This window comes from Spinacia oleracea, chromosome 3, assembly GCF_020520425.1.
Source record: "Spinacia oleracea cultivar Varoflay chromosome 3, BTI_SOV_V1, whole genome shotgun sequence".
NCBI lineage: Eukaryota > Viridiplantae > Streptophyta > Magnoliopsida > Caryophyllales > Amaranthaceae > Spinacia > Spinacia oleracea.
Genome location: NC_079489.1, coordinates 157,265,338 through 157,276,307, shown reverse-complemented (window position 1 = coordinate 157,276,307; position 10,970 = coordinate 157,265,338). Strand labels below are relative to the sequence as shown.

At 37.2% G+C, this 10,970-nt stretch overlaps 1 protein-coding gene across 18 annotated transcripts; it reads right to left on the bottom strand.

Annotated features, from left to right (window-relative positions):
* Positions 1 to 1,361: 1,361 nt before the first annotated feature.
* Positions 1,362 to 10,587, bottom strand: LOC110791857 (putative disease resistance protein RGA3). 18 transcript variants are annotated; one of them, XM_056841056.1, is made up of 9 exons: positions 10,430 to 10,587; positions 5,315 to 8,923; positions 4,394 to 4,847; positions 3,979 to 4,272; positions 3,203 to 3,298; positions 2,978 to 3,062; positions 2,571 to 2,761; positions 2,411 to 2,480; positions 1,363 to 1,946 (listed from the first exon to the last, which is right to left on the bottom strand). In XM_056841056.1, exon 2 carries the CDS (start codon positions 7,837 to 7,839, stop codon positions 6,022 to 6,024), a length of 1,818 nt encoding a protein of 605 aa, XP_056697034.1. In that variant the 5' UTR covers positions 7,840 to 8,923; positions 10,430 to 10,587; the 3' UTR covers positions 1,363 to 1,946; positions 2,411 to 2,480; positions 2,571 to 2,761; positions 2,978 to 3,062; positions 3,203 to 3,298; positions 3,979 to 4,272; positions 4,394 to 4,847; positions 5,315 to 6,021. The 18 variants fall into 18 exon arrangements, with proteins under 18 accessions (XP_056697038.1, XP_056697034.1, XP_056697026.1 ...); XM_056841048.1 differs by lacking the exon at positions 1,363 to 1,946 and adding an exon at positions 3,445 to 3,647 and having other exon boundaries at positions 2,247 to 2,480; XM_056841054.1 differs by lacking the exon at positions 1,363 to 1,946 and adding an exon at positions 3,552 to 3,647 and having other exon boundaries at positions 2,247 to 2,480.
* Between the last annotated feature and the right edge of the window lie 383 nt (positions 10,588 to 10,970).

Sequence of the window (10,970 nt, the reverse complement as noted above, 5' to 3'; positions counted from 1 at the left end):
TAGAATTCATGTAGAATTCTAATTCCAATTAATTCGCATCCTACTAGGATTACGATTCCTTTTCCATAACTCTATAAATAAAGGCCTAGGGGTCATAATTTATACATAAGTTTCAAAGTATTCAAAAGTGAGTTTTTTGAGAGAAAATTCAAACACCCATCTTGCCCCAAAAGTGCCGAATTTTCTAAGTACCTTAAGGGCGATTCTAGTTGGTCAATCTTAAGGCGGATCCGGACGTGCTGTGGACTTTCTACGGAGGGACGACACTTGGAGTCCTAAAAGACTTGTTCTTGTTCGGTTCGGGCGCAGCTAGGGAAGGCACGCAACAAAGAGTATGCATCTAATTATGCTATATGATTATGTGTAAATAATATGTTTCCTGGGTTAATGGTTGTTTCCGCATGATCTATGTAAATGTCATATGTATCATAACCTAACATAACTCACATGTAAAGATGGTCATGGGCCGACCCGACACGGGCACGAAAAAAACACGGCCCGGCACGAGAATGAAGTCGTGGGCCGGATTTTTTGGAAAAAGCACAACGAGACGCGACACGACAAAACACGCTAAATTTAGTAACGTTCGGCTTAGGCACGACGGCCCGACCCAGCCCGACACAAAAACCCGTGGGCTTGGTCCCCGTTTTGAACTTTTCGAGCCGCCCAGACCGATACATAGTGACATGGCTTGGGCCCGACCCGAAGAACGGACCGGCCCGGCCCACGACCATCTTTATTCACGTGTGGACAACATAGGATTTTAACACTTAGTCATAAACTCTCTTCCATCTTCTATGGCTGACCCATTGCCCCTGGTCACCTCAAGATAAAAATGTTTAGTTGGCAATTAAGTAGGGATAACCCACAAACTCAAACCTGGCCAGAAGAATCATAACTGCAAATCCAAACTATGGGTTTTGCCCTGGGAAGGTGGAAAACCTATGTTACCCGGACTCAAATACCCACATCAAACACATGTATGTGTCCAAGTGTCCGACACAGCTACTTTTTGAAAAAATTGCATGATTTTGGTCCAAAATGAAGCGTCGAAGTGTCAATACCCATGTCCAAGTGTCGAGGATCCGACATGGGTATTTGAGGTAAAATGAAGAGTCAGGGAGTGAAAAACAACACTTGTTTAGGAAATGTTCTAGAACCTTAGAGCTTTGGAACCTGTTTTCTCCTTCTCATAACCTAGATTTAATCAATGGATCAACTCCAATCTAAAACACAAAGATCCTACTGCAAATCATCTCCCTTGGAATGTGCTTTTCATCTTTATCATTTGTGAATTATGGAAAAGAAGGAACTCCTTGGATTTTCTCCAAAGTTAACAAACCAATCCAACTTATAACCAAACAATGTTCCTGGGCTGCTACTGAGTGGTTTTCACACAAAAACTTTTACTCAGTTAACTTAAAGTACCTCTCTTCTCTCTTGGATTAAACCAGAGATCCAAACTCTTGCAAAGTAAACTGTGATGCATCTTTTGACTACATGTCAAAAGAAACTGGTTGTGCTGCTGTATGTAGGGATCATTCAGGTACATGGAAGGAAGCTTTCTCTTGGAAGGGCTACTGCAGAGCTGATCAATATGGGCCCGGCCCGGCCCGAACTTTTTAAAAAAATTCGGGCTTTGGGCAACACAAAACAACAATTTTATTTATAAATTTGGCCCGGCCCTAAAAGCCCGCTATTTTGGCCCAAAATATCGGGGTTTGGGCACACAAATTTGGCCCGAAGCTTGCCCCCCCGGCCCGACTTAATGGGTATATTTTTATGGCTGTGGCCCGCCTTTTGATCAGGTAGAGGCTACTGCAATACACACCACTAGAAGCAGAGCTGAAGGCTATCAATTTAACCCTTCACTGGTTGTTGAATAAAAGATTGGCAAAACTGCACACTGGCAACAGACTGCAAGATTGCAGGCAGCTTCTGTCATGCTTGAAAGATCAAGAGGTGATATTTGAACCAAGAGAAGGGAACAAATTAGCAGACAGCTTGGCAAAAGGAAGCAAGGAAGAAGAATAACTTTTTAAACCAAACAGATATTCTAATCCCCCCTTATTTTGTATGAAAATTTATGTTGAAGAGGAAAAACTCTAGTATGTCTGTTATTCCTCCGTTCTGCTGAAAGGGAGAACAACCATCTGATCTCACATTTTGTGACTAATTATTAATCTAGTAGTTCCTTTTTAACCCCCCAAAAAAAATATGAAAAACCAAATAATTTAAAGAAGAGATAATATCAACCTCTTGAATCTTCATCATCAGAAAGCATATATTAACCAAATGATCATGACAAAATTCAAATGTAATCTACAATTCCATGTAGAATTGATATTTGATACTTGATACTTGATACTTGATACCCGTCAAGAAAAAAAGAAAGATATTTGATACTTACATGGTGCGCCTTCACATAAGTTCCCATTGAGGTATACAAATCTGAACATTCTTACATTCTTCAACTTTCCCTGCACACAATCAAATAAAGTACAACATCATTCAAGGAAACAAAATTTAATCAAGGGCAACAAAATATTACAAATATTTCAATTAATTACCTTCAATCCTTCATTATTGTTAAGGAATATGTATAATCCTCAATTATGAACATACGTAGTGATTTATGCCGTAGCATGAATCTTGAATAGCTCCGCCCACAATGTGTATTGAGCATTCTCCAATTCCAACGTAATAGGTATGAAGTTCTTTACGCTGTTGACAGCAAGGGCGAGATGGAAAGTGCATGCTGCTGTTTTTACACAATCAATCACTATGATTATGTTCATCATTAAGGATTATATACATATTCTAACAATTATGATAAATCTAAGATCAGAGTTTTCTTCCATGATTAATACAATCTCTTAAGCCTAGCCGCCTAGCTAAAAACGAATTTTCACCAGTTAACATACACATTCAAAGGGTTTACTTAATTTTATAAAATGGGAAATTAAAAGGAAAAAACCATAGAAATGGATCGAAATGGTATTGAGTGAAGAAGGTCTGTTGAGAATTATTGCCCTTGAGTTCAATATTCCTTCAACCAAAACCTGACAATTCATCAAAATGAAGAATTGGATATTGCTTAAACTTGTCAAATATTTAAAAGAACAAACAAACAATAAAGCTAACCCATAAAATAAAATAAAAATTGGAATTTCAAACAAAATGCAATTGGGGTATTACTTACACTTGGAAAAATTCAGACACGCAAAAAATTCAAACAAAATGTGCAATTGGGTATTGCGTAAACTTGCAAAAGTTGATAGAACAGAATAAATAAATCCTGCCAAATGGTACAAAAAAACAACAAAAATTAACCAACCCAAAAAAAGAATAAAAAAAACTGAAATTACAAAACAAAATGTGCAATTGGGAAATGATAAAACTAGCAAACAGAATCAAAGAACAACAAAAATAAAGCTAACCCACCAAAAGGTATTGTCAAATTCTTTTATCACCCTTGATTATCGTAGTTTCTCAAAGCTTTCAGGGGATATAAAATAGACACTGTGAAATTTGAGCTTGAAAATACTCACATCGAACCCCAGAGTATTTTATGGACTTGATGATCAAAGGTTCCATGTTCTGTATTTTAGAGAAGTAACTAGTATAGTACCTCGCACGGTTATAATCTAAATATTAGTTTTGAATGAAAACTAAACTATAGTTATTGACAATTATCATCAATAGAGTTCATGGATATTCTTCTAATTAAAATTAATGATGGATAGATATGTTATTGCCCCTTTCAGTGTCTTCTTTTACTTTTTATTTTAAAAAAAAACAAAAAACCCACTGAGGATACATATAGAAAATTACTTTCACCCCTGTTTATCACCCGTGTCAATAAAGTTATTTCCATCCATCATTAACTTCAATAATCAGAGAGTGACATTTGTGATTTGTCAGTTTCACATTGATTTCCCCTCTTTTAGTATAGTATATAGATGTTTGCAGAATTACCAGATTGAGAACATAGAAGTTTCTTTGTCAATATGCTTGATCTGCCACTGCTGACCATCATCCTCTGACGCTGCATGCCTCAGGTAATATAATGATGATCGTTTCCACCTATTTATTAGCGGCAACCATTCAGGGAGTCAGGGACTGTGCTGCTGGGAAGTGTTACTTGTAGCTGTTGGCTGATTGAAGAACCACCAACTCACGACACCGTCATCTTCTATGCACTCTAGGGCTTCAAGCTCACATCATAACGGAAGATATTAAGGCTGAGATACCCGTCTCAGGTGCGGAACTCTAAATTAAACAGAAGGAATAAGAATAATAATAATAATGTGAATAAATTATGGGACTAAAATTGCAGAAACACAACAGGATAAAAGTAAAGTAAAGGTGGGAAGTTCATAAGAAAACTCACAAAGCGAACATCAGGGATATGTTGAATAAGGTGGCGATCTTGGCCCTTGTATCTTTCTTCCAGAATTTGACAATGATACGCGTGAAGTTGTTGCAAAGAAGTAAGGCCTAGTAATGACTGTGGAAGTGATGCCAATTTCGGGCAATGTTTTATAGAAAGCCGTTGAAGACGGGTCAGTTGACCAATCTCTTCTGGAAACATTGTCAAATTCTTGAAGTAAGAAAGAGTGAGCGACTGAAGCGTTGTTAGGCTAGTAATACCTCGAGGGAGTGCCTTCAGTTTATGGATGCCCTGTAATTCCAACGAACGCAGGCTCCTCAAACCTTGCCAAGCTGATCTGATGATGTCAGCATTCTCTTCTTCATTCCACACATCCAACAAATTATACGCAATTTCTCTAGGGCAATGAGATGCTGTAACCCCCCAGAAATGTTTCTCAAGCTTCTGTTCAAACCTGACATTTCATCAAAATGATGAGTTGGATATTGCTTAAACTTGTCAAATATTCAAAAGAACAAACAAACAAAAAGCTAACATTATCATTATCATTTTAATTACCCCATCGCCTCAAAGAGGCTCCCGCAACAAGCAGGGTAGGGGAGGGTCGGACGTACGCAACCTTACCCCTGCAATTGCAGAGATGTTTCCAATTGACCCAAAAGCAATAACGGGAAAACAGGACGACCATCTTCTACTTCATGGAAAAGAAGCGAAGAGGTTTTAAGAGTCATTTTAATTTAGCCCATTACAAACAAAAAGCTAACCCATAAAAAAGTTGGAATTTCAAACAAAATGCAATTGGAAGTAAAAATTCAAACAAAATGTGCAATTGGGTATTGCGTAAACTTGCAAAAGTTGATAGAACAGAATAAAATAAATCCTGCCAAATGGTACATAAAAACAACAAAAATAAACACTAACCAACATCAAGATCTCGAATGGAGTTTGGAGATTCGAATATCAAACTGCTCAGTTGGTTGCACCGACCTATGCTTAACCTCTCTAGATTACACCAACTGCTTCTAATGGTCAAGGAAATCAGACCATGATCAATTCCAATTATTTCCAGCTCCTTCAATGATGTGAAAAGAGTTGTTGATGATGATAATGCTTCGTTGTGTGATGTCAGAAGTGATTTCAGCAGCTCACTATGTCCTCTGTTAACCTTCAATGACTCCATCCTTGGTGCTAGAGGCATTGACATAAACTTGGGGCATTTGTCAATATTGATGCGCGAAAGACGAGAGAAGTACAAGGACCCTGTCTGAATCACAGATGACCTTGTCCACACCTTGAGTTGCTCAGACCACATCAAGTCCAAAGACTCTAAGGCTAGGAAGTAGCACCTATAGCTATGGGTACCGCCATCCCCAACATCATCTTCAATGTACTCCAAAGCTTCAAGACTATATACAGTAAGAGATTTGAGATATGGTAACTGACTCAAATGAGGGAGAACCCTGCAATTTTTGCACTGCGTGAGAGTAACGGAAACAAGGCTAGACAATTTATCTAACCACATACAGGGCAATTCACCTCCAATGTAACACATAATGTGTAGCACTTTGAGACTTGTTGGTAATTCCAAGCATGTTAACATCCTATCCGTCTCAGTAAAATCAACAAGGTTAGATGATTTCGTCACTGAAGCTCAAATCTAGATAAAGAAAAGTTAACTGTTGATTTTCCTTCAAACTTGCCTTCTGCGCTTCTGAAACAGCATCACTGCGCCACTTGCGAAATTTGATGTCCAGAATTCCTTTAAGATTCAAGGCTGGCAAAGAGTCAATGCCAGTGCTTTCCCCTACTATAAATCCGCTCAATTCTTGGAGCGATGTCATTTTCCCAAATCTTGAGGGCAAATCAGTCAATATCTCCCTACACATCAGCAAGTGTCTGAGTTTGGCCAACCTTGTGAAATCTCTTGGTAACCTTTTAAGCCTTCTGCAACCATCAAGGTACAGTGTTTGCAGGTTCTCTAACCTTGTTATGGCATCGGGAAGACATTCAATACTGCAATCCCTTCCAAGATCGAGGTATCTTAGATGTGTCAACCTCCCTATAGAATTTGGGACCGTTTTAAACCCCACATACCTCAAACTCAGGGCACGCAAAGACTTGAATCCAGAAATCAAACTTTCAAGAGATGATACTTTTATAGTACTACTCTTAATTAGCAATGATCGAGTTCTCTTAGCCGACGCAAGCAATGATGGTGGAGCTTCCCATCTATTGTCTACATCACGCAAGTTTATACTTACGTGTACAACTCCATCAGACAACATAAATGGCGACTCACTCAATAGCATGCTCTCATCACCGGCTACATGTTGTGCCAAGTCGTGCATTAAGTCGTGCATTTTTATCGTTTTGACATTCCCTAGTTCATCTTCTTCAGGGTCTTGAAAAAAGTTCCTCCCTAACAACTCTGTAAAATAGTAATCCCCAATGTCTTTGTTAGACGGGTCAAAATATCCTTGAGCCATCCATAAATGCACTAATTCAGCCTTACTAATCTCATAATCTTTTGGGAACAATGAACAGTAGGCAAAGCACTGCTTTAATGGAGGTGGTAGATAATCATAACTTAACTTCAGCACAGGCATGATATTACCATAATCACCCTCCGTTATTAACTTTGCCTTTGATCGTTGAGTTTCTCTGAAAAGCCGCCACTCTTGCTCACTGTCTTTAGTGTAGAGGAGGCTTCCAACAGCCCTAACAGCAAGGGGAACATTTCCACAACTATTAACAATTTCCTTTCCAATCTGAGTCCAAGTAGTACGATTGCTCTCTTCCGTGCCTGGTTTAAAAGCTAGTCTTTCAAAAAGATTCCAGGACTCTGTGTCTGTTAAAAGTCCTAGATTGTAGGCACTTGGAACTGTGCCTACAACTTTTGCAACGATGTTAGAACGTGTAGTTACAAGTACTTTACTCCCAATTTGACCACATTCAAGCAAGCTCATGATATCCAACCACCTATCCCGACTTTCATCCCATATGTCGTCTAGGACAAGAAGGTACTTCTTGTTACTTATACAACCTCGGATCCCCGATTTCATTTGATCAATCGAGAGATCATGCGAGTCGTTATTCGTCAACGACTTGTAAACTTTCCCCAATACAACCTTCTGGTTATCTATCTCCGGTACACAAGCCCATTTAACAAGATCAAAATGCTCCACAAGACTAGCATCATTAAAAATCAATTGAGCAAGAGTAGTTTTTCCTAGACCCCCAAACCCAACAATCGGGATGACACTCACCCTTTCCCCATTGTACTTTGGATCGAAAAGCATGCCGATTATTATGTTTTTGTCATTCTCTCTACCAATAACATCATCTACTTTCACAAAAGAAGCCGTTTCCCTTTTCTTTACCAAATTGGTAAATGAAAGATGTGATTCTTCCCTATGATCATACACCCTCAAATTCAAGCCCTCCATATCCGACTTAATGTCGTTAAGTTCTTCCCTAATCGACTTGATTTGATTTTGATGTTAAGATAAAGTGGTCCTGACCTTGAGAATAAGACGCGTACCTTCTTCACAAGCTTGTTATTTCCTTCCACCCGCTTATTCTGCAGATCAATAGTAAGGACCTCAGCTTGATGGAGCACCAGCCTTAGCCTCTTGAGCCACTCTTTGATCGCGTCATTGTCCTCCTCTTCACCGCGCTTCTCAGCATCACGAACACGAGCTTTTATCATCCTCACAGAGTTTCCGAGTTTTCTCAAGTCACCTCTTGCACCCCAACATGATGCAATCTCTTGAAGTGCATGTTCCCCTAAGGACTCTAACAGTCTCTCTGCAATATTAAACACAACTCCTTCCGCCATCTTGTTTCTAGTGTGTCTTTTCTTGGGTTTATATTTGTGAGTTAGAACTTACTCCTGCATATGAAGTTTTGAACGTTGATTTGTTGGCATGTTTTGATGGTTTTATTCTAGCCTTGTTTTACTATATTTGCTTTATTCTCCCCTTGTGAAATGAGTCCATATAATGACTTTAATAGTAATCATAAATAATCCATACACTTTATCTTTGTTTTATTCTTTTACTAGACTGAAAACCAAGGTCTTCATATATGTTCTGTTTCTAACTTTAAAAGTCTGGACCCCTTGTCAAATGCCACCAATTGGTTGCAAAACCATTAAAACACAGGCAAGACCACAATCCCAATCGGATAACTGAATGACATGAGGAACCTATAAGAATTTTGCAAAAGACGGTATGAAAACAAAGAATCTGAATAGATGCACCAAAATGAAAAGTTGATAAGACTATGTATGATGATCTACCTCAATGAAATGTACACGGGGCAACATCACATCATGTTTTATTTCATCAGTTGAAGAAAACTTTGAGTGAGAAAGAACCGGATAAACTACAATCTGAACCGGAAAAAATTGACCACTTTAGATGTTCAATTCATTGGTTTTCCTGAAAATTGAAACACATTGACTGTTATGTAGACTTCAGATGACTACTTAGGTTTAGAATCTGTACATTCATTTCACCAAATGGAAGTCTGCAATCACAACAGCACAAAGATCTTTATTAAAAGTTAATAAGTAGCAAGGCCCAACAAACAAAACAGCATAATTAAGAATCAAAATCTCAAATCTGCAACAAAAACCGGTGCACTATACAAATTGTAGATTAATTAAGAAAACTGTGGTGCAATTGGATTGACTCAATCGTCAATACCGATCACTTTCAATGATGAATCAAATGAGCTTATTTCTTGTATCAATCTAGTACTTTGTGGAGAGTTAACATTACTTAAAAGGGGTCTTCGTAAACTGAGTAAGGCATTCTATAGAAGTGATGCTTTTCTCCAACACCAATCCTTTAATCACCAAACCATACTATATTATACCGCTAACCGAATTCCTCTCTCGACCCTTCCTTCTGCCTAAGGACAGCTAAAAAACCAAGAAAGTGTTTGGTTTGGTGTAAAACGTTTTCATGAAAAAACAACGTTTTCACTCATTTTATGTTGTTTGGTGTAAAACGTTGTCATGAAAAAACATCTTTTTCACTCATTTTATGTTGTTTGGTATGACAAGGCAGTGAAAAACATTTTCCAATAACTTTGTCAATGTTAAAAATACATTTGAAAGGAATAATTTGGAATTGTGTTTTTCCTTGTAAAATGTTTTACGTGGAAATCATTTTTCATTGAAAATATTTTCCGACAAACCAAACGGAGACCAAATGTCTGCTACTTCTCCTTACGAATTGTGATCTAAAGGGACATTGATACCCTATTTCGCAAACCGCAAGTATAGAAAGACATTGGCCACATTGCACTTATAATCTATGTAATCCAAAACCGAAACATTTATCAGAACCACAAAGTTTCTGAGAAATTTTAAAACAATCCCCTTGATTGACATATCAAGTGGCATTTTTGTAATTACAATAAGCAAGTATACAATCTAGAAATTACAATGTACAACATATTTGATATTTAAAAAAATTAAAAATAAAAGAAAATAATTTTATATAAAAAAATATTGTACACTTAAATATGTAGATTGTATATTTTGATAATTTTATTTACGAAAATACCCCTTGATATGTTTCCTTGCCAATCAAGGGGATTGACTGGTTGGAGCTCCAAAGTTTCTAGCGATTCCAATTACAAAAGTTCCAAGTGACACAACATTTTCAATGAACTTCTAATGACCTAATGCTGAATTTATCCGAAATTCTATCAATTTATCCCAAACAATGCTGAATTTATCCGAAATTCGATCAAATAATGCCAGTTAATAACTAATCAATCCAAAACCAGAGAGTAATTCAATAGCTAAAATTTCAAAAAATGAAATAAAAAATCAGCTAAATCAAGCAACAAATATAATGATCAACCAATTCCAGGTAATAATCGAATTCAAGAGATAAAATGCTCATTAATTTAACTCGTAAATCGACAATAAAATTAAGCAAAGGCAGTAATTAAATTAAATCAACCAAAAAAAAAAGAAAAAAGGAAGTGATTTGAACTTGTAGAACAAGAATTAGGTACCTGGGAAATGAGGAATGAGGTTGAAGAAGAACAAAGGTGTTGAGAAATAGTGATGAATACGCTACTCAAATAAATAAATTCTGGAATTTATGCTTCTTCCTAATCTCTGTATTTTTACTTTTAAACCTGGGGTTTAATTCGGACTTATTTTACCCGTCAATTTTTTTTTGAAATTATTTGGTTTATACATTTTTTTTGCGCCAATGAACCACGAGAACAATACGAATTACAATTGTTCGAAATTCAAACCTAACACTTTCTCTCATCACTTTTTATTCTTTACATTGTCCGAAATGTTCTTTACCTTTATTTTATATTGGAGTATCTGTTAGAATATTAGTTGATGATGTATGCTGATTGTTTGCTGTACTTCAGTAACTAACTGCTGAGTCAGCCTTGCCAACATGGCATTATTGTAACAAACTCTTTGTTGTTTGTTAGCTGATGCAACAACCTATAGAAGGATCTAGACTCCTTCCTTTTATGCTTATATATAGCTTGTACATTGCTGATTATAATTAATACAATAACAACTTAAATT

Excerpts from the sequence above, each read along its gene's own strand:
- LOC110791857 (XM_056841060.1), bottom strand. The coding sequence starts at position 7,839 with ATGGAGGGCTTGAATTTGAGGGTGTATGATCATAGGGAAGAATCACAT.